Raw genomic sequence first — 21,690 nt, forward strand, 5'->3', positions numbered from 1 at the left:
ATATAATGTCTGCAACTTATTTGAAATATATATAAAATAAAAACAGATGGGCTGTTGGATGAATAGAGGAATGGACAGCTAGATAGATGTGTAACACAGGAAATGCAGCAAAATATGTGAATTGTAGAATCTAGGTGGTAGGTAATGGGGTTTACTATACAATTCTTTCAACTTTGTTAACTGCTTGAAAAATCTTCATAATAAATTGTCAGGGAAAATAAATAAAGCCATAGTGCTGTGCACTTAAGATTTGTACATTTTACCATATGTATGTTACATCTAAATTTCTCTCTCTTTTTTTCTTTTTTAAAGATTTTATTTATTCATTTGAGACACAGAGATACAGAGAGAGAGAGAGCATGAGCAGGGGGAGAGGCAGAGGGAGAGGGAGAAGCAGGCTCCCCGCTGAGCCAGGAGCCTGATGTGGGGCAGGATCCCAGGACCCCAGGATCATGACCTGAGCCGAAGGCAGACGCTTAACCATCTGAGCCACCCAGGCGTCCTTCTCTTTCTCTTTTCTTAAAGATTTTATTTATTTCAGAGAGAGATCAGTCGAGAGCATGAGCGGGGTGAGGGGCAGAAGCAGGCTTCTGCTGAGCAGGGAGCTGATACCAGATGCGGGGCTCGATCCTGGAACCCCAGGATCATGACCTGAGCCAAAGGCAGACGCTGAACCAACTGAGCCACCCAGGCGCCCCTCCTCTCAATTTTTCTTGAAGCCCAAGGTATATGGTTAAGTGAAGAAAAAGAAACACAAGTTACTGATCAGTAAGTACAGTCTGCTTTTATTTACTTAAAAAAATGTGCAAGCTGATATTGATTTGTAAATCTAAGCTAGAAAACCAAAACATCAAATAGTTTCTCGGAAATGCTTGCAGCTCCCTGATCAGTGGGCTTGTCTAAAAATGCAGATTCTTAGGTCTCTATCTCAGGCTTTTGGAATCAGAATCCCTGGGAGTGGTGCCCAGGAATCTGCATTTTAACTAGATTTTCTGATGCTCATTTCATATTTGAGACACTAAGTCAATGTAAAAGGGGGCAGGCCCAGAGAAAAAGACGCTGCCAACTATTTTTATGCTCTTTCGATGGTGATGGGGCTTTGGGCTATTTTTATTGGCGTGTGTGTGTTTCAGTATTTCCCAAATAAACCCGTAAGAGTCGAGGGTCCCACTTATCATGGGCAGGAGCGCCTCTAGTCTAACCCTCCCCCCCTTCCCCCAGACCCTTCAAAAACACCCGCCCTTCCTTCTCTTGCCCAAGAAAACCCTTGTGGTTAATGAGTCTCAGAAAAGTGAAGTGAAATGAAAGTCATAAATAAGAGCGACCGTAGCGGAAGGATCTCCCCGCCCCCCCGTGGGAGACCGCCCCTCCCCCCCACTGAAGTCGCGAGCGAGGCGCGCTGACACCTCCGCGAACCCTACAAAACTACTCCACACATTCCCTCCAGGAACACCAGGCGCTTCCCGCCCCCCGTCCCCCCTCACCCACAGAGAGCCTTCCCGTCCCGCTCACCTCCTAACCCCGGAGGTGGGCGGGGCACAGGGTGGAGTCTCCGCGGGAAGAAAACGCGGACGGGTCTACACCGGGTCCCCAGAGATGTCCGGCCTACCTTTCCTGCTGCTGCTGCTGCCGCCGCTGACTGTGGAACTTGCCGGGGCCTCGCTGATCCGGTACTGGGGACCCCATCACCACCCCAAACCTGGGACGGACTCTCCCCCTCTTGCCCTTTAAGTCTGGGGGGCCCCCAGTTCAGTGACTCCCAAGCCTGGCATCCCAGGAGCCATGACTCCTATCTCTTGGGTTCGCAGATCTCCAAACGGGGCTCTCACCCCAAGAGGGCTTCTACCTTGATAGGTCCTAAGAGGGCAGCCCTTTCAGTCCAAGGTCCTCCAACCCGGAGACCCTCGATTGGGATGACTCCTTCTCTCTCCTCTCCAGACAAATTTTGGGAGGACCCCACAGATCCCACCCTGAGCTCTGATGATCTGGTACTGGGGTCTCCAGACATGTGACTCCCACACTCCAACCCAACAAGATCTTAGAGACTCAGAGCTGTGACTCCCCCAGGGTCACATCTTCCAAACTGTTTAGGTCTCAAGAAGTCCAGTTTTGGGGACCCCAGTGACCTCCCCCCTCCCCTGGCCTCTGGTCCCCCCCAACCCAAATCTCTCACTTCCTCTCCTCTCTTCTCCCATCCCCTGGAACTCTTGATGGGGGGGAGGAGGGTCCCCTTCCAAGAAACATTTTCCCCACTTGACATTCTTGAACCTCTCAAAGATTGAGTCATGGTGGGGGAGAGGGCGCAGCAAAGATGTGAGTGAGGGAGCGGGGCTCCAAGGAGTGACTACAAGCAGGTACAAAAATATTAGCACACAGGATGTTTGCTAACCTGCTTTTTGAAACTAAAAGGTCACGGCCCTTTCCTAAGCCAGCGCAAAGGGCAGTGATTCGCTGAGAGTCATTTCAGGACCAACAGCATCTGCATGATCCAGGAACTTGGTAGAAATGCAAATTCTCAGGCTCCATCTTGGACCTAGTCAATCAGAAACTACAAGATCTGAATTTCAGCTCTCGGTCAGGGGTTGGCAAACACTCAGCTCAAGGGCCAAATTCATCCTGCTACCTGTTTTTTTGCAAATGGAGTTTGACAAAACCCAGTCATGTTGTCCAGGGCCGTTTCCATGCTATACTGACAGAGGTGAGCAGTTCCAACAGAGACAGATGGTGGGCAAAGTCTTTACAAAAAACTTTGCCCATCACCCCTGCTCTGGGTGATTCCTCTTCCTGCTAAAGTTTGAGAACCACTGGCATAGAGGGCTACTTTCTTCTATTTTTTTTTTAATTTGACCACATAAACATTTTATTTATTTATTTATTTATTTATTTATTTATTTATTTGTTTGTTTGTTTGACAGAGAGAGAGAGGGAGAGCACAAGCAGGGGGAGCAGCAGAGGGAGAAGCAGTCTCCCTGCTGAGCAAGGAGTCCAATGCGGGACTTGATCCCGGGACCCTGGGATCATGACCTGAGCCAAAGGCAGACGCTTAACCGACTGAGCCACCCAGGCACCCCTACTTTCTCCTTTTTAGTGGTTGAATGGATTCCATTCTATTCATGTTCCATAGCTGAGCCATCGATATTAGATACATCCTCATAAACACATCTTTGTGCACTTGTCCAGTGATCTCCTAGAGATGAAATTCATTGAACTGAAATTAAGTTGTGTACGGTTTTAAGCCCTATGATACATACTTGCCAAATCACCCTCCAGAAAGTTTGTATCAATCTATAGCCCTGAGCCAACAGTGAGTATTCATGGTTCTTTGCCAATCTGCAGGGTCAGAAAAGGTTTCTGACTCTTGTCATCTGTATTCCTTTGATGACTGTTGGGGTTGAACATCTAACATAAAAAGATGTTATTTGTTTAGAAGCTGTTTGTACTTCTTTTGCCTGTTTATGTCCTTTGCCTATTTTCCTACCGAATGTCAAGCTTGCCACAGTTTCATTTCATGGCTGCTCAAAGAAGATACAAGACTCCCAGGTCAGAGACAAGGAGAGGTTACTACTCTTGGCAACAGTAGTAGCCAGGGTATCAGTTCTCTGAACCCGTTCCCACAGGGTGAGATGAAGAGGGCTGGCTGAGGTGCACATGCAGTGAGGTGCAATACAGGAAAGGAACCCTAAGTTTAGGGAACTTGAACCTTTTATAATGGATCATAAACCTGCTTGCTCTTTGCCCCAGAGGGAGACACTGTCTCTCCCAAGGCTATTCACTAAAGGAAATCCTTGACAAAGTCCCTCTTTGGAAATGTGAGAGAACCTGGAGAATTGTCTCCCCAATGCTGGGCTGTTTATCTTATTCTTATTTGTTTGTAAAAGCTCTTTGCATATTAAAGATATTAACTCTTTGACATATAACTTGTAATTATTTCCCCTAGATTTTAAAAAACTTTTTTAACAGCTTTGTGCGTTGGAGAAAGGGAGTACAAAGGTTTAAAATTTTAGAGTCCCATTCATCAACATTTTCCCCAATGATTTCTGATCTTGTTATCACGCTTTGAAAAGCCAGAGTTATTTAAACATTTTACTTCGTTCTAGTGCTCTTAAATATTACATTTCACGGGGCGCCTGGGTGGCTCAGTCAGTTAGGCGTCTGCCTTCAGCTAAGGTCATGATCAGGATCAAGCCCCACATTGGGCTCTCTGCTCAGGGGAGAGTCGGCTTCTCCCTCTCCCTCTGCTCCTCCCCCACTCGTTCTCTCTCTCGCTCGCTCACTCTCTCTCTCAAATAAATAAAAAAAATCTTAAAAAAATATTACATTTCACCTTAGGTCGTTGATTATCTGGAATGTAGTTTGGTTTTTTTTAAGATTTTATTTCTTTATTTGACAGAGAGAGCACAAGTAGGCAGAGCGGCAGGCAGAGGGAGAGGGAGAAGCAGGCTCCTCGCTGAGCAGAGAGCCTGATTTGGGGCTCAATCCCAGGACTCTGGGATCATGACCTGAGCCAAAGGCAGATGCTTAACCAACTGAGCCACCCAGGCACCCCTGGAACGTAGTTTAGTATAAAGAATAAATTGGGGGTGCCTGGGTGGCTCAGATGGTTAAGCGTCTGCCTTCGGCTCAGGTCATGATCCCAGGGTCCTGGGATCGAGTCCCACATCGGGCTCCCGGCTCGGCGGGGAGCCTGCTTCTCCCTCTGACCCTCTCCCCTCTCATGCTGTTTCTCTCTCGCTCGCTCTCTAAAAAATAAATAAAATCTTTAAAAAAACAAACAAACAAACAAACAAACAAAAAAGAATAAATTGGGATTTGGTGCTTGTCCTCTCCCCGCCCCCCCCCCAATAGTAAGGAAAATAGCCTCCTACATCATGATGAGAAGCATGCACAGGAGGGTTTTTGCAAAGGCTAGTTTTATGTTTAGGGTCTTTGGAAACCTTTGTGAATGTCAACTTCCTGAGGGTGGCTTATTTTCTGTTATTTGGAATGTCTCTTATTGAAAGATTCTGGGAAAGGTCTGTTTGGGATGGCTCGCTCTTGTAAAGTCTTTGGGGAAATTTGTCATCATGGTTTGATGTGTTTGGTTGGGTTTCCTCGAAGGTTGTTATTGTAGGCTTTCTGGTAATGACAGTTATTTTAGGGCCATAGAGACATTCCCTTTATCATTATATGCTATTTGGAAAATTCTGTTATAGAGAGTCTCCAGGAAGAGTAGTTTCCTAACTGTCAGTATTCTCCCCCACAGGATCCCTCTCCGCCGAGTCTACCCTGGACATGGGACCCTGAACCCACTGAGGGGATGGGGGAAGCTGGCAGTGCCCCCCAGTTTGGGGGCCCCATCCCCTGGGGACAAGCCCATCTTGGTACCTCTCTCTAACTACATGAATGTGAGTCACAGCCCCAGAGAGCCTCTGCCCTCCTCCCCGCTTAAGAAGTCAAGCTTTTCATTCCCCCTCTCTCCTGTTTTGCCATCAGGTCCAGTATTATGGGGAAATTGGACTGGGAACACCCCCACAAAACTTCTCTGTCGTCTTTGACACTGGCTCCTCCAATCTCTGGGTCCCGTCCATAAGATGCCACTTCTTCAGTCTGCCCTGCTGTGAGCTTTCATGGGGGAGAATAAGGCTGAACAGGGGTGATGGGAGAAGAGGAGGGCTGGTTCTTGGCTTCCCAAGGATTTTCAAGGCACTGTTCTCTTCTGACTTGCCTTCAGGGGTGACAAGGTCACAAAGGCAGGAGGCATTGGGGAGATTCCCTTTCCCCAGTGACACCTCCCTGGTCTTCTGACCTAGGGTTCCACCACCGCTTCAACTCCAAAGCCTCCAGCTCCTTCCAACCCAATGGGACCAAGTTTGCCATTCAGTATGGAACTGGGAAGCTAGACGGCATCCTGAGTGAGGACAAGCTGACTGTGCGTGACCACTGACCCCAGGAAGACTTGAGCCTGGGAGAACCCCAATGTCTAAAATAATCTGGCTTAGGGAGGTGGTTTAGGAGGTGGGGTTTCCAGGGCAAATGGATGAGGCTTCTGAAGTAGGGGGCGGGGCTTCTTGGGTAAAAGGGGCAGGGCTTCTCAAGCGAGGGTGGGGCTTCCTGGTTAAAGGGGTGGGCTTCTTAAGTCTGGAAGCAAAGCATCCTAGGCAGTTGGAGTTGTTTTCAGAAGTCTCCAGGTATGGGATTCAGGCCTTGGTTTGGAAGAACTCAGGGTTATGTAGGTAATGTCCTCCAAGAAGTAACTTGCCCCATTTGCATCTATCCCTAGATTGGAGGAATTAAGGGTGCATCAGTGATTTTTGGAGAGGCTCTGTGGGAGCCCAGCCTGGTCTTCACTTTTGCCCACTTCGATGGGATACTGGGCCTCGGTTTTCCCATTCTGGCTGTGGGAGGAGTTCGGCCCCCGCTGGATACACTGGTGGACCAGGGGCTACTGGATAAGCCTGTCTTCTCCTTCTACCTCAACAGGTAATGGGGAAGGGTCTACCTTCCTATGAGTCCTAGCCCCAAGAAGGACACTCTGTTTTCAGGAAGTCCCTTATCCAATAAAGGAAGTCTCATCCTCCACTCACCAAATCACCTACCCAATATAAGTAACTCCTGTTCAAAAGTTCCACTCACCAAGCAACCTTAAGACCTACTAAAGACACTCACCATCATTTCAAATGCTCCATGTTTCAAACCCAAACCAGGAAACTCCATGCCCTACCTACTCAACTTAGGAACCCCCTCTTCACTGTACAGAAAGCCCAAATGCCATTTGAGAACACATTCCAGAAGTCAGAAGTTACCCATTTTAATCTAAGACGTCCCACTTACCTTTTAGGAAGCTGGACCTTATGCTCAGAAAGCTCCGACCACCATCCAGGAAATCCCCACCTTCCCTCTGGAGGCCCATCCCCCACAGGCATAAAATCTTATGCCCTTTCAGTTACCCTGATGTCCAACCCACTCAGGAAGCCCCATCTACCTCTGGGTAGATCCTCTCCTCCCCCACCTCCAGGAATCACTGCCCTTCTTCTCCGCCACTCTCAGCCAACTAGGAAGTCTACCACCTCTGAACTATGAGACCTACAATTCAGAAGGTCTCACCATACCCAGGAAGCCACCTCACTTCTACCCAAGTCACACCTGCCAGAGCCAATTCACAAACCCCAATGCTCCACTTAAATTCCACCCCAAAAGTTCTTATCTTCCACAGCCATATCAGGAAGTCCCATCCCCACTTCGGAAAGCCCCCAGGACCCTACAGTCCTGACCTTCATCAAGAACAGTCCCCTTTCTCTTCACTTCTTGCTTTGTTTCCAGTCCCAATATCTAGGCTCTGCCTCTATCCCGCTACCCCCACCTAGAACCAGGAGACCTTCCCTTGGTGGGAATTCCCTTCCTTGGCCCCTCCTGGGGCTGGCAAGGGAAACACCCAAGACACTGACAGCACTTTGTCTCTGCAGGGATCCTGCGGCAGATGGAGGAGAGCTGGTTCTGGGTGGCTCAGATCCAGCTCACTATATCCCACCCCTCACTTTCTTGCCAGTCACGATCCCTGCCTACTGGCAGATCCACATGGAGCGGTGAGGGGCCTGGCCTTCTAGGTCTGGGAGGAATGGGCTAGAGCCTAATCTCCAGTGTCCTGGGAGAAAGGAGCTGGAGGCCTGGACTCCTGGGTCTGAGGGAGGAGGGGGCTGGGGACCCAGACTCCTGGGTCTGAGGGAGGAAGGGACTCAGTTAGGGCTGCTGTTTGAGGGAGGAAGGGCTGAGGGCCTGGACTCCTAGGACACTGGCTCCAACGTCCACCCCTTGCCCCCTCACAGTGTGAACGTGGACACAGGGCTGACTCTTTGTGCCCAGGGCTGTGCTGCCATCCTGGACACGGGCACATCCCTCATCACAGGACCCACTGAAGAAATCCAGGCCCTGCATGCAGCCATTGGAGGACTCTCCCTGCTGTTGGGGGAGGTGAGGACCCAGTGTCCGGTGGGGTTTTGATGGTAAACACTGGGCATGATGCTAGGGCCTGAGGGTGGGCATAGGTGGTTAAAAGGTATCCCAGGGCAAAAGGCACTGGGCATCATGAGTGACAGGCTGGGGGGTAGTGGGAGGGAGCAAGGACACCTTCTAGGCCTCTGCTGAGACTCCGGACAGGAGAAGATGGTGACGGAGGTTTATTCAGAATGGGAATGAGAAGCCTAAGGAGCCTGCAGAGGTCTGGGGAGGTGTGGAGGAAGCCCAGAAATAGTTAGCAGCCATCAGCCCTCAGACAGTATTCAGAGCCATGGAAGAGGGGAGCCCCTTCTGGGAGCGAGAAGAGGTCCCAGGAGCAGCCTTGGGGAACATCCACATAGAGTAGAAGTAGAGATAGGGCAGAAGCAGCCTGAGACACAGGAGAGTGGAGGCTCACAGAAGCCGTGCCAAGAGAGTTTCAGGCCCGGAGGGAGGCCACGGTGCAACATCAAAGCTGCTCACTCACTTCTCTGTCGGGGAGCCCTGCAGCTCTTGGGGTGGGGGCAGGGTCCTTCCAGGTCAGGTTTTCTGTCTCTATCCCTTTGTTCTTTGGCACTTCTGCGAGGGTGGAGAAAACTCAGTTTGTGGGTCTCCAAGTCAAATGCCTAGGACGTGGGCCTGTAATGAGCCAAGGGAGCCAGGGAGATCATGGTGGTTTGGTGTGGCTTGCCCGGGTTGGGATCCAGCTCTGCCACTTACGAGCTGTGCTGTCTTGGACAAGTCACTTAATGTTCCTGGGCCTCAGTTTCCTAACCTCTAAAGTAGGGTCACTAATACTCTCCTCTTAGGTATGTTGTGGGGATTGAATCAGTTAACCCACTTAAGGTACTTAGAACAATACTTTGATGCTGTCATCTCTCTCAAGAGAGATATATACACTCGAAATCAACTTCTCAACATTCCTTACCTTCCCAACAAGGTAATTACTATTGGTTTTTAAGGAAGATAGACTTCCTGGTAGTCATTTACATTACAGTCATTTACAAATGTAAACATTTACAATATTTACAGCCTAATATTGTATTCTTAGGTACTTGGGGGTGGTGGGATTGGAGGCAAACTGGAGAGCAGGTACCCCATCAGTCTAAAAAGTGCAGCTCTAGGCCACTCAGCTCCAGCCAAGTGTTTCCATGCAGGGAAAGCCAGATCTTCTGGTTTGTTGGAGAAAGCTGAAAACATTATCTGAAACCTCCTGGTTCGTGAATAATAACACTCTTACTATGTGTCAGGCATTCTTCCAAACTAACTCATTTATTTCTCACACAACATCTCTATGAAGTATTACTATCAACTACACCTTCAAATTGGAAACTGAGGCACAGAGAGGTTAAGTAACTTGTCTAAGGTTGCACAGCAGCAGACTCCAAGGATACAACCTGTACCACCGTGGTGTACAGTTGGTAAATAATTTTTAAAACATTTTTGAAACGCTAAGACAATTTCAATACAACTGTGGGCTCGGTGTCCCTCACGGGGCCAGCAGTTTTTGATCCACAAGTAGATGGAGGAAAAGGTTTGTTCAAAAGGGAGTCTAAAGGAAGTGGCAATAATTATGTGTGTTGGGGGGAGAGCTGGTAAGGCTAGAGAAGGCAGCAGAGCTTGACCACACAAGGCCCTGAGTATCTATTTTAAGCAGGAATCCCTCAACTCCACTTGTTCCTCTTCTCCTTCAGTACCTCATCCAGTGCTCGAAAATTCCAACGCTTCCTCCAATCTCCTTCCTCCTTGGTGGGGTCTGGTTTAACCTTACAGCCCAGGACTATGTCATCCAGGTAGGTGGCCGTCACAAGTCAGAGTGATGCAATAAGATGTGATTTGAGAGGATGGAGCTAGGAATGAGACATCACCAGGACCGAAGAGGGGCCACAGAAACACTTCTGGTGCCCGGGATAGTGGGCGGGGGCAAAGCTCTGGCTCCCCGGGAAGAAGAGGAGGGTTCGGTGCGCGTGACACCCAGTGGCCTCTCTTGTCGCCCTGCAGATTGCTCGGGGTGGCGTCCGCCTCTGCTTGTCTGGCTTCCAGGCCCTGGACATACCTCCGCCTGCAGGGCCCCTCTGGATTCTCGGCGATGTCTTCTTGCGGTCCTACGTAGCGGTCTTCGATCGCGGAAACCTAACAGGCGGTGCCCGAGTGGGGCTGGCGCGCGCTCGCTCTCGGGGAGCAGGACCACAAGGGGGTGGGCCCGCGCGGGCGCAGTTCTCCGGTTGGCGCCCTGGCTAGGCGCATGCGCACCGAGGGGTAGCCGAGGCCCAGCCACTCAGTAAAAATCCGTTATTTACATTGACCCTCCCTGGGTCCTCCCCCCCTCTTTTTTTTTTTTTTAATTTTAAATGCACGATTTTTGAAGAGAAAAATAAGTGTTTAGCTCTCTGGAGTTGAGGAAGAAAGGAAGGAGAAAGGAATCACTCCTTTTCTCCAGCGCAGGGCTCCCACCGGTGCGGGGGGCCTTGTACTACGAATCCCATGAAGCCCTTCGCCGATGCCGCCTATAGACAAAGGCGCCCGGCACCGCGGAGCATCACGGACCTTGTATTCCAGGCCGTGTTCTTTTGCCGGGGGCGGGCGCAGCCACAACATGCGTGGGAGGCGACAGGTCGCGACGGCAGCGACAGGTGGCAGTGGGGGGTGGTGGCTGAATCGTAAAGGGCTTTCCAACCCTTGTTTTAAGGGGTGGGGACGCGATTCCCGCAGACTTCATTTTCTGTTCTTCCTCTCTCCCCTGGGATTCTGAGACCCCTGGGTCCGCCATAAAGGCGGGGCTTGAAGCCCCCGGGTTGGGGGGAGCTGTGCTGTCCCTCCTCCGGCGATGATGTCATTCCCCCCCCTCCGCAGCCTCTTGCTGCCCTGAGCTGCCGGGGCTGGGTCACCCCTCCCCCAACGCTAGCCCCGGATTCCCCCATCCCCGCCCCGCCTCGACTTGGGGTGAGTACGGGGGAGGGGGAGAAGGCACAGGGTCCGGGGGCGGTAAGACGGCCCAAATCCCAGTTTTGGAGGTGGGAGACCCGGGAGATGAGGACTCAAAAATTACAGCGGAGAGATTCTTCCTTAATAACGAGGTTTGGGGGCCAGGGTTCTTGGAGGGTCTGGGGAACCAAGGATCGTAGGCAGAGAGTCTCCATATTTTCAGCTTTAGTGCTCAGGAGGCCCTCTTTCCTAGATTTAGAACTGATAGGAATGGGGGCGGAGGAACGAAGCTGGGGTCCTAGAAATCGGGAAGCGGGAGACCCTTTCCCAATTCCAGGGTCTTGGAGAATGGGGGAGGGGAAGTTAATTAAGAGAGGGCACCGAGGATGACGGAGGTGGGAGTTTGGAGCTTTCAGGAATTTTGTGCCTGGAAGAGCAGGGAAAGGATAGATTGGGAAGGAGGAGGGGTGGGAAAGGTCTGAAGACGAGGACGGACATTGGCCTACACCCTACTGGTGTCTATCACCAAAAATCGAGTCCACTTCCCTCTGGTCTGTTTGCAGGGCTGGGTGTCCCATAACCGGAGCCTACATTATGCCTCCAGAAGCCTACCCCATGGGTACAGAACCCAGGCTCACAAATCCCCCCAGATAACCTGCTGGGGCCTGGGGAGGGCCATGAGGGAGTGATGGCATTCAGTTTTCCCAGGGCCTGATGGAGTCTGGACTATCCTGTTACTCCTTGTTCTGGGGCCTCCTCGCCACTCCCATGGTCTCTAATCTGGAGTCTCATCCCATACTCTCCCCTATGGCAGCCCCCTCTCCTTCGCACCTTCTCCCACACCTTCTGGCCTCTGCAAAAACGCTGATTTGGTCACTTGATCCCGTGCCCGGCTGCTGTCAAAAGCAGAAGAGAAAAGTAGAGTTGGGGGGAGGGGAGAGGATATAAGGGAGCTTGGCTGATTTAGGTTCTTATTCTAGCCCCTACTCCCACCCCTCGGGCCTACCCAACCCCTGCTCCAGCCTCCACCCCGACTCCCGACTTGCTCAGAAACCTCACTCAACCCAAGCCTCAACCTAAGTCCAGTCCCTCACCTCAAGATTCACTGCTTCTGCCTGGGGATACACCAGAATTCAGGGCAGAGAGGAGTGGGAAGCTCCGATGTCTTTTCTCTGCCTTCCTGGGTCCCATCAGGGGCTTCAGGACTGCCCAAGAATACTGGATTGAGGATACTGAATTGGGGGCAGTGGGGGAGCCCAGGGTCTGGGGGTGAGGGAAACTACCTCCCTGGTCTGCAGGACAGGCCCCACTTCTGCAACTCTCTCCGCAGTGACGCAGCGTGGAGTCCTGGCCGGGAGGGGGGTTGGGGGGGGTGAGGGGGGGGTCAAAGACCAAAGGACAGCGGGACAAAGTCCCAAAGAAGTGGGGACAGAGACTCAGAGGGGAGAAGAGGATATAGAGGAAAGAGACACAGGGAGCAAGGACAGAGACCTGAATAGGGGGACAGAGAGAAAAAGAAAGGGCAGAAAGAGAAAGGGCACTTACAGAAGAGGGAAAGTTGTGGAGGAGGGAAAAAAGACACTAGGAGGGAGGTTGTCAGAGAACATGAGCAAGGGGGACAGAAACGCAGATGAATGGGCAGAGACTGGGGTGGGGCGTACAGATTGGGAGAGGGGAGTGGAGGACAGAGGCACAAAGAAGAGGGACAGAGGGCTGGAGGGGACAGAGACCCAGGGAGAGGGAGACAGGGGCCTAGAGCAAGGGGGACAGCGACCCAGAGAGGGGGCAGACTGGCGAGGCGGGAGCGGGGGAGGAGGAGTGGAGGACAGAGACACAAAGAGGAGGGACAGAGACCGGGAGGGGACAGAGGCCCAGAGAGAGAGGCAAATCCCTGAAGAAAAGGTACAGAGACCAGGAGAAAGAGACTGGGGTGGGGGGACAGAGACAGAGTGGGGGGAGAGGGGGGGGGCAAAGACGCAGGGGGGGGGGGACACATTCAGAGAACAATGGGACAGAGACCCAGAGGGAGGGTAGAGGCTTAGAAAAGAGGGGCCAGAGTCTCAGAGTGATGAGGGCAGAGACGACGGGACAAATACTCAGAGAAAGAGGAGAGAAAGACATCGAAAGACACAGAAACGGGAGCGGGGGTGGGTGGGTAGGCGATACGAACCAGCCGCCGCACCTGCAGAGGGAGGCGGCGGGCCAGGGATAGTGCCGCGGGAAGAAGCCCGCAGCCCCTGACCCGCCCCCTTCGCTCCCGCAGGCACCACCTCCTCCCGCCGCAGCCCCGGCAGCAGCCGCTGGCCCCGCCCCAGCGCCTGCGCCCTGCCACCCGGCGTCTGGCCAGCCAGGGGGGCGGGGCCGGACACGCCCCTCATCTAGCCCCGCCCCAACCCTCCTTTTCTCCCCCCCGCCGGGACTCCTGGACACCTAGCCCCGCCCCATTTCTCATTGGCCCCGCTTATTTCCTCAGCCTAGCCTAGCCTTCCCGGCGCTTAGGTTTCTCCCCTCCGCCGCCCTTAAGGCTCCCTCTTCACCAGTCCTCATCCATCCGTTGGTTCTCCAGTCTGCAGTCCGCTGTTGTGTAGACTTGGTCCCTTTTTCATCACCAGTTGGAAATTCTTGTACCGCCCTCTGAAGCCCCACTGACTCTTATGACTCTCTCCCAGGTTCTCTGAGCCCCAAGACTCCCCATTCCGGGTCCCACCCTTCCAACCAGCCCAGTAGCTTTGTACCCTGCAGGTCTCACCTTTCCCGTAGCGGACCCATTATCCGTTCTCTACTCTGAACCCTGCCCCACCCCCGCCTAGCCTGGTTGCTTTCAAGCCTCTTAGAACCCGGCTCCTCCCTTAGTCTTGCCTTCCCACAGGGCCTTCAAGAGGCTTTCTACCATTCGTAGACCCCACCCACCTTCCCCAGTCCCGTTCCATCCATTCTGACACTCATTCTCCCGGCCCAGCCCTGTCTAACCAGGCCAAACTTGCAGCCCTGCCCCCCCCTTCCTTACTTCGGCCCCTTTCTTAGTCCTAGCCAGACGCTCTCAGGTTTCCAGGCTTCACTTATGTCCGCTCCTCCTCACTGGGTCTCAGTCCCTATTCCTCCTGTCAGTCCAGCCTAGTGCTCTTCGCGCGAAAGTACTCCCTACACTCCATTTCCAGTTCCCGCCCCTCGTTCAGTCTCGCCCCCTCACTCTCCCAGCCCAATTAGGACTCTTTCGTTCTCAGGCCCTGCCTCTTAAGGTCCGCCCTGCCGCGCGACAAAGCAAAGTTAGGGACCCAAGCCGACTGTCTCCATCCGCCCCTCCCCACCCGGTCCTGCTTGCCAGCTCTTTAGGTCCTTTCTCTGTCCAATCAGGACCGTCTCCCCCATGCCAGTCAGAAATCTTTAAATAGTTTGGATGTGTCCCTTTCCTCTGCGGCACCCGCTCCTTTTTTCAGTTCAATCAGATCTCATATCTAGTCCCACCTCCCCCGTTTTCCCGGTGCGGCCCAGCCCCGCAGCGTTAGTTGCCGGTCCCGCCCCCTTAACACCTCGCTCTGCCCGCCCCTTCTCTCGGAAAGACCCAATCGGTGTGCTTCACCTGCAGCCCCGCCCGGTCCAGCTCGGCCGTGCGGAGTCCCCGACCTTCTAGCGGCCTCAGCCCCGCCCTACCTCCCCCAGACCAATCAGTTCTGTTCCTCCCCTACCGCGGCCCCGCCCCCTCCACTAGTCGCCTCCTCCACCCAATCCTGTCTGCCTCTCCCCCTGCGGCCCCGCCCCCTACGCCCCGCCCCTCCCGCCCCGCCCCCCGTCCAATGCTGAGCTCAGTCTGCGTCTCGTCCTTCCGCGGGCGCCAGGGGGCCAGCAAGCAGCAGCCGGCGCCACCGCCGCAGCCGCCCGAGTCCCCGCCGCCGCTGCCCCCGCCGCCGTCCCCGCCGCCGCTGCAGCAGCAGCAGTCTGCGCAGCCCGGCCCCGCCGCGTCCTCGGCGGGCCCCCCGGCACCTCGCGGGCCCGGGGGCCGGCGCGCCGAGCCATGCCCCGGGCTGCCGGCGGCGGCCATGGGGCGGCACGGCGGCGGCGGTGGCGACAGCGGCAAGATCGTGATCAACGTGGGCGGCGTGCGCCATGAGACGTACCGCTCGACGCTGCGCACCCTGCCGGGGACGCGGCTGGCCGGCCTGACGGAGCCCGAGGCGGCGGCGCGCTTCGACTACGATCCCGGCGCTGACGAGTTCTTCTTTGACCGGCACCCGGGAGTCTTCGCCTACGTGCTCAACTACTACCGCACAGGCAAGCTGCACTGTCCGGCCGACGTGTGCGGGCCGCTTTTCGAGGAGGAGCTCGGCTTCTGGGGCATCGACGAGACCGACGTGGAGGCCTGCTGCTGGATGACCTACCGGCAGCACCGCGACGCCGAAGAGGCGCTCGACTCCTTCGAGGCTCCGGACCCAGCGGGCGCAGCCAACGCCGCCAACGCCGCCGGCGCCCACGACGCGGGCCTGGACGACGAGGCGGGTGCGGGCGGCGGCGGCTTGGACGGCGCGGGCGGCGAGCTCAAGCGCCTCTGCTTCCAGGACGCGGGCGGCGGCGCCGGGGGGCCGCCAGGGGGCGCGGGCGGCGCGGGCGGCACGTGGTGGCGCCGCTGGCAGCCCCGTGTGTGGGCGCTCTTCGAGGACCCCTACTCGTCGCGGGCCGCCAGGGTGAGCGCGCTCTCGGAGCCCCCATCCCTCCCCCATTTCCTCCAGATCCCCGCCCCTCAGGAGTGCCCCATCCTAACCCTCAGAATCCCTTGGCCCGTCCGTCCCAGCCCCTCCTGGCCTTCCTGGTCTCTGGGCCTCCCAGGCTCTTCTAGAGAAGAAGCCTCTTTCTCCAACCCCGAGTCTCCTGTACTTTTCTGAACACACCCCCTCTCCCTGCCATCCCCAGATCCTCAGAAGACGCTTCCGCAACCTTCAGAATCCCCCAGATCCCTCCAAACCCCACCCGGCTTCCCTAGGCTACCCAACACTCTTAGAAACTTCTGCCCCGGCTGTGAATCTCCTGCGCTTCTCTGAACAACCTTACTACCCCCATTCCTGGACTCCTCTGAGACCCTCAGAAGAACTTTCTCCAGTCCCGAGTCTTCTGAGCCCTTGTGAATCCTTTTCACCTCTCTTGGTTACCCCTCAGATCCCTAGAGAACCCCTCTGCAACCCTCAGTTTCTTGGACCATCCCCAGACCCTCAGAAGACCTCCCTTCTTAACCTTCAGCGTCCCAGACCCTGTGAACACTGTCCCCTCCTTTCCCTGACCCCCTGCAGCTCCTCGGAAGCCCCCTCTCCAACCCTCAGTCCCTTGGGTTCTCCCAACACCTCCCTGATTCTTTCTCCCTATGCCTCTCTCCCTGCACCTCCCCCTCTCTCCAAGTTTGAGTCTTCTGGCTATTTTTGAACCCCACTTCTGCTCTTAAAGTCTTAGAAGACTCCGCCTCAATCTCAGAGCCTCCTGGACCCCTGTGAATCCCCAAACCACTTGCTCTGGCTAGCACACTTTCCCCCTCCCCCTACTGCAACACGGAGTCTTGGGGAGCCTTCCCTCCTGGGACCCTATCCAGTCCCCTCTGTGTCTCTGTGTTCACATAGCTTCCTGCATCTTCCACGCCAACTCCCATCCCAAGGACTTTCCCTATAAAGCTCCAGACTTCCCCCAAGCCTTTCACACTCCTCCTCAGTGTCTCCAGAAGAGTCTTGAGCCCCCATAATATGTCTTTCCTCTCCAGAAGCTCCCATATGCCTTCTTCTTCATCCACAGATTCTCCCAGCTTCTTCTCCCTTCCCACTCTTTATCTCTGGGATCCCCCATCCAGAGCCTCCCAGTCCTTTTCCAAGTCAATCAACTGACTTTTCCTCCTGTTCCAGAACTTTAATGAACCTCAGTCTTTGGGACTCCTCCCCCCCCCCCCCCATTTATCTGTCCCAAAACTTCCTTCCCAAAGTAGCTTCCAATTCTTTCCACTCTGCCTTGGTATCTTTCCACTGGCCCCTACCCCACCCTGCTCACTCCCTCTTTCCCAAGCTCCCCGCCCTCCCACCATCCAAACCTACCCCCAAAGTGAACCAGAGCGCACACACTCTAGCCTTATCTCCCTTGAAATGCCAGATTTTCCCCAAAGCTCCCTTCATCTTCCCCCCAAAACTTCCTTCAAACATCTCTAACTTCCTAGGTTAAATAGCTACCCTCCCCCTTTGTTCTCCCTTGAACCTCTTCCTCCTACTAACTTCCTCCCTGTGTTGAAAGAGAGGTGGACAGTTCAAGGTGGGCGACCAGAAGGGGGGGGAAAGAGAAACCACGGCCCCCCCCCCCCCCAGCCTCCCGGGGACCCAAACACCCGGAGGAACCGGTCCGCCCCCCTCCCCCCACCGTGCCGTGTCCTGGGCCGGGAAGGACGCGGAGCCGCAGTGCCGCATTCGCGCCAGGGGAGGGAGCGAAGGGGGGGGAGCCCAGAGGCACCGCATAAAGTTTGGTCCCAGGAAGCGCTGAGTTGGCGAGATTTGGGGCTGGGTGGGGGGAGGTGGGGAGGACGAGGTTCCGAAGGGACTTGGCCCTAAATGCCCCCTCAGGCCTCTGAGTGGCCCCCTCCCCCATGGCCTGGGGCGCCCTTCTCTCATAACCCCATTGAAGGGTGCTGAGGTGAGAAGAGAGGTTCGGGACAGTTACGGGGGAGGGGGGCTTGTCACTCACTTACTCCACAAATGGTTTTGAGTGTCGGCTTGCCAAGTACTTTCCAGCCTACAAGTGAGAGAGCTTGACAGAGTTGGAGTTGCCAGTGCAACGTGGAGAGTACGGCCCTACCTCATCCTCGCTCCCTTCCCCGTAATTTTTCCTTTCCTTCTTACAGGGACTCCTTGCCCTCCTGCCCCTTCTGCTTTTGAACCACCTCGGGGCAAGGGGTTAAACCGGTCCCGACGCTGTCCAGCCTCTACAGCTGTGCACTGCGACGGGTGTGCCCATCTTTCCTTCCTTGCCCTGGGAGGGAAGGAGTTAAACTCCTGGCCCGCGGCCTCCCGAGGTGAAGCGGCGGCACTGCGGCTGCGCCCTCCTTGCTCTGCTCCGGCCCGGAAGGGGTTAAGAACGCTCTCAGCCGCGGAGGCTGCGCACTGCGGCGGGGGAGCTGGCCGCGGTGCTGGCCGCCGCGCGCCCCGCCCCCCGGCCCGGCCGGCCCGCCCCCACTGCGGTGCCGCAGCCTGCGCCGCGCACCCGGCTCGGAGGGGGCGGAGGAGCACCGGGCATGCGCTGTGCGGCGGCCTCCGGCCTCTTAAACCACTGCGGAGAAACGAGGAGGGGGACGGGGAAGAGAGGGCCAGCGCTGACCCCAGCCCACCCCAAGGTCCAGGGCCCTCTCTGCTCTGCGCTTCAGATTGAAGTTGAGCCTTCCCAAGCCCAGACCCCGCCCCCCAGCCCTGTGGAGGAAGGAGAGTGGCTGAGGGGCTGTGCAGGCCCCCAGCCCACCCCAAGGTCTGGGGTCCTGTCTGCAGTCGGACCCTGGGCCCCCGCTTTTCTCTGCATCCCTGATTAAAACTCAAGCTACCCAGGCCCTCCTTCCTCCTCTACCCAACTGACTAAAGCCCCCTCTTTGCCTTAACACCCATCTCCTTCCTGCAAGGCACTAACCCCACTCTTTTCTTCTCTCTGCATATTTGATAAAGCCCACTGTTACCAGCTCTGTCTCCTTCCTTCTCTAAGATCTTGACTGCATCCCCTTCTGCTCCTCAAGGTTTTCTTCAAAATCCACACCATTGCGTGCAGGACTCTGGTCCTCCCCATCCTGAAATAACCCATGTGTGCCCCACCCCCTTCTCTGCACTTTTGGCTAAAGCCTCCTCCCCTCTGTGGCCCTAGCTCCACCATCTCCTCTGACGCTTCGGCCCCCCACCCTCCCTTCCTCTCCAGAGCCTGAAACCCTAACCCTCCTTCCTTCTATTCTTTTCAATTTTTGCAGACTTCACCCTTCACTTCTTTTCCTATTTATGGCCCTAATACCCCTCTGTGGTTCCAGCCATTTACTGTCCTCTCTGGGTGAGGGTGACACCCAGCTTTCTCCCTTCTCTGAGGCCGGACATTGGAACCAGGGTCCTTAAAACCCTGGCTCCTCTCTGAAGGCCTCGACCTTGCCCACAACTAACTGATGCCCGCATACCCTAATAGGAGCTCAGACTTTCTTACTGAGTTCCAGACGCTGGGCCAAGCACTGTTTCTGGAGCCAGGACTTTTGTATACTCATATAATCCTCATAATAATCTGGTAAAAACAAAACAAAACAAAACAAAAACACTGAGGTGTGGAAAGCTTAATCTCCTTGCCCAAATTAGGCACAGGAAAAGCTGGATTCAAATCCAGGTTTTCTTAACCATATCGGGGATTCTGCCTCCCCACCCACCTTCTCCCCTTCTCCTTCCCTTGGCTCCAAGCTGAGCTCCAAAGCTTCTGATACACAGAGGGTGAGTGATCTTGGTCTCACCCCACCCCACCCCACCCCATCCCTCCCCCCGGAATCCTTGGTCCCTGCTGGGGAGTCCTGAGATGGGACACAGGGTATGGGGAAGTGGTCTGGAAGACAGAGTAAAGGACCAGAAATTGCTGTTTCCATGAAAACAGTTGCCCATCTGTTTCCACTGCTGGAGCCAGCTCCTATCCCAAGCTGGGGAGAGCTGCCTCCTCCTTTCCCTCCCTTTTTTCAGCGTTAGAGGGGACAGCAGGATGCAGGCTGTGATGGAGGCCTGGGGTTTCTCGGGGCTTGGGGGGCTGGGAAGAGGGGCCACTGGGAGGGTCTTGTGGATATGGCTGGTTGACCAGATGCCTGGGTCACCTTTTGCCCTCTCTCTCCTGCCCTGCCTCACAGTATGTAGCCTTCGCCTCCCTCTTCTTCATCCTCATCTCCATAACCACCTTCTGTCTGGAGACCCATGAAGGCTTCATCCACATCAGCAACAAGACGGTGACACAGGCCTCCCCAATCCCCGGGGCTCCACCAGAGAACATCACCAATGTGGAGGTGGAGACGGAGCCCTTCCTGACCTATGTGGAGGGCGTGTGTGTGGTCTGGTTCACCTTCGAGTTCCTCATGCGCATCACCTTCTGCCCCGACAAGGTGGAATTTCTCAAGAGCAGCCTCAACATCATCGACTGTGTGGCCATCTTGCCCTTCTATCTCGAGGTGGGACTCTCAGGCCTCAGCTCCAAGGCTGCTAAAGACGTGCTGGGCTTCCTGCGGGTTGTCCGCTTTGTCCGAATCCTTCGCATCTTCAAGCTCACGCGCCATTTTGTGGGGCTGCGCGTGCTGGGCCACACACTCCGTGCCAGCACCAACGAGTTCCTGCTGCTCATCATCTTCCTGGCGCTGGGCGTGCTCATCTTCGCTACCATGATCTACTACGCGGAGCGCATCGGCGCTGACCCCGATGACATCCTGGGCTCCAACCACACCTACTTCAAGAACATCCCCATCGGCTTCTGGTGGGCCGTGGTCACCATGACCACCCTGGGCTACGGAGACATGTACCCCAAGACGTGGTCGGGGATGCTGGTCGGGGCACTGTGTGCCCTGGCGGGGGTGCTCACCATCGCCATGCCCGTGCCCGTCATTGTCAACAACTTTGGCATGTACTATTCGCTGGCCATGGCCAAGCAGAAGCTGCCCAAGAAGAAGAACAAACATATCCCCCGCCCCCCGCAGCCCGGCTCTCCAAACTACTGCAAGCCCGACCCTCCCCCGCCCCCCCCGCACCACCCCCACCACGGCAGCGGTGGCATCAGCCCCCCGCCCCCCATCACCCCACCTTCCGTGGGGGTGACTGTGGCTGGGGCCTACCCACCGGGCCCCCACACGCACCCCGGGCTGCTCAGGGGGGGAGCGGGTGGGCTCGGGATCATGGGGCTGCCTCCTCTGCCAGCCCCTGGGGAGCCTTGCCCATTGGCTCAGGAGGAAGTCATTGAGATCAACCGGGCAGGTGAGAAGGGTGCATGAGGGGTGGGTGGGGGTAGCACAGGCAGAGACCCGTGGGAGGAGGCGGAGAGGTTTCGAGGGGGCAGGAGGTCACTGCTGAGGTTAAGAGAGATGGGGGGGTCGCGACAGAGGGGAGGGAAGAGCGAACGGCTATTGCTGAGGTCAGTGAAAAGGCACAGAAACAGATTCTGTGTGAGAGACAGTTTGGGGAGAGACAGATATTCCGGGGACAGCCAAGATATTCCGGGGGACCAGGGAGGCAGAGTAATCAGCCTCCGGCGAGGGGGAGTCACAGGCCAGCCGGAAACCTGGCCAAGGGACAGCTGCAGTCTCTGAGTCTTCCAGCCATGACCCTGAGAAGAGCGTCTAAAAGCGACAGTCAGAAACCAAGCGATTGTCCCTGAGAGCGGGAGAGAGAGGACAGATGGAGGGAGCAGTGGGGGGGGGGGGGGGGGGGGGGGGGGGGGGGGGGGGGGGCGGTCAGTGGCAGAGAGTTCAGGTTCGACTGTGTGGCCATCTTGCCCTTCTATCTCGAGGTGGGACTCTCAGGCCTCAGCTCCAAGGCTGCTAAAGACATGCTGGGCCTCCTGCGGATTGTCCGCTTTGTCCGAATCCTTCGCATCCCAAGAGAGGAGACAAGACTTAAAAACCCAAAGGCAGATAGAGGCCAGGAAGATAGGCCCAGAGGGCGACCGGCCACATGACTGTGACTCGGGTCCCAGGGCCCCATCTCTGGCTCTGAGAGCAGCCGGAGAGGGGTCTGAGAGACTCACAGAGAGGCTGCCGAGATAAAGAGGTGAAGCGAAGGAGATGAGGGAGAAGAAAGTTGACCG

The 21,690-nt window shown here is 55.4% G+C and overlaps 2 protein-coding genes across 2 annotated transcripts in view; both read left to right on the top strand.

The window, feature by feature from the left end:
* Nucleotides 1–1,380: 1,380 nt before the first annotated feature.
* On the top strand, nucleotides 1,381–10,280 carry NAPSA (napsin A aspartic peptidase). Its single transcript, XM_021681400.1, has 9 exons — nucleotides 1,381–1,670; nucleotides 5,243–5,384; nucleotides 5,473–5,596; nucleotides 5,790–5,908; nucleotides 6,260–6,459; nucleotides 7,443–7,562; nucleotides 7,803–7,947; nucleotides 9,666–9,764; nucleotides 9,973–10,280. The coding sequence occupies exons 1-9, from the start codon at nucleotides 1,597–1,599 to the stop codon at nucleotides 10,210–10,212; spliced, it is 1,263 nt and encodes a 420-aa protein (XP_021537075.1). The 5' UTR covers nucleotides 1,381–1,596; the 3' UTR covers nucleotides 10,213–10,280.
* A 4,410-nt stretch (nucleotides 10,281–14,690) lies between these two features.
* KCNC3 (potassium voltage-gated channel subfamily C member 3) overlaps nucleotides 14,691–21,690 on the top strand; it is a 10,896-nt gene continuing 3,896 nt past the window's right edge. The window contains exons 1-2 of the mRNA XM_044911354.1: nucleotides 14,691–15,575; nucleotides 19,754–20,861. Of these exons, the coding sequence (XP_044767289.1) occupies nucleotides 14,691–15,575; nucleotides 19,754–20,861 (1,993 nt within the window). The remainder of the gene's footprint in view (nucleotides 15,576–19,753; nucleotides 20,862–21,690) is intronic.

Source organism: Neomonachus schauinslandi, chromosome 16, assembly GCF_002201575.2.
Source record: "Neomonachus schauinslandi chromosome 16, ASM220157v2, whole genome shotgun sequence".
NCBI lineage: Eukaryota > Metazoa > Chordata > Mammalia > Carnivora > Phocidae > Neomonachus > Neomonachus schauinslandi.

Coding starts and splice junctions, on each gene's coding strand:
- NAPSA (XM_021681400.1), top strand. CDS start 1,597: ATGTCCGGCCTACCTTTCCTGCTGCTGCTGCTGCCGCCGCTGACTGTG. Junction 1,671..5,242: donor GCCGGGGCCTCGCTGATCCG/GTACTGGGGACC, acceptor TCTCCCCCACAG/GATCCCTCTCCGCCGAGTCT. Junction 9,765..9,972: donor CCCAGGACTATGTCATCCAG/GTAGGTGGCCGT, acceptor GTCGCCCTGCAG/ATTGCTCGGGGTGGCGTCCG.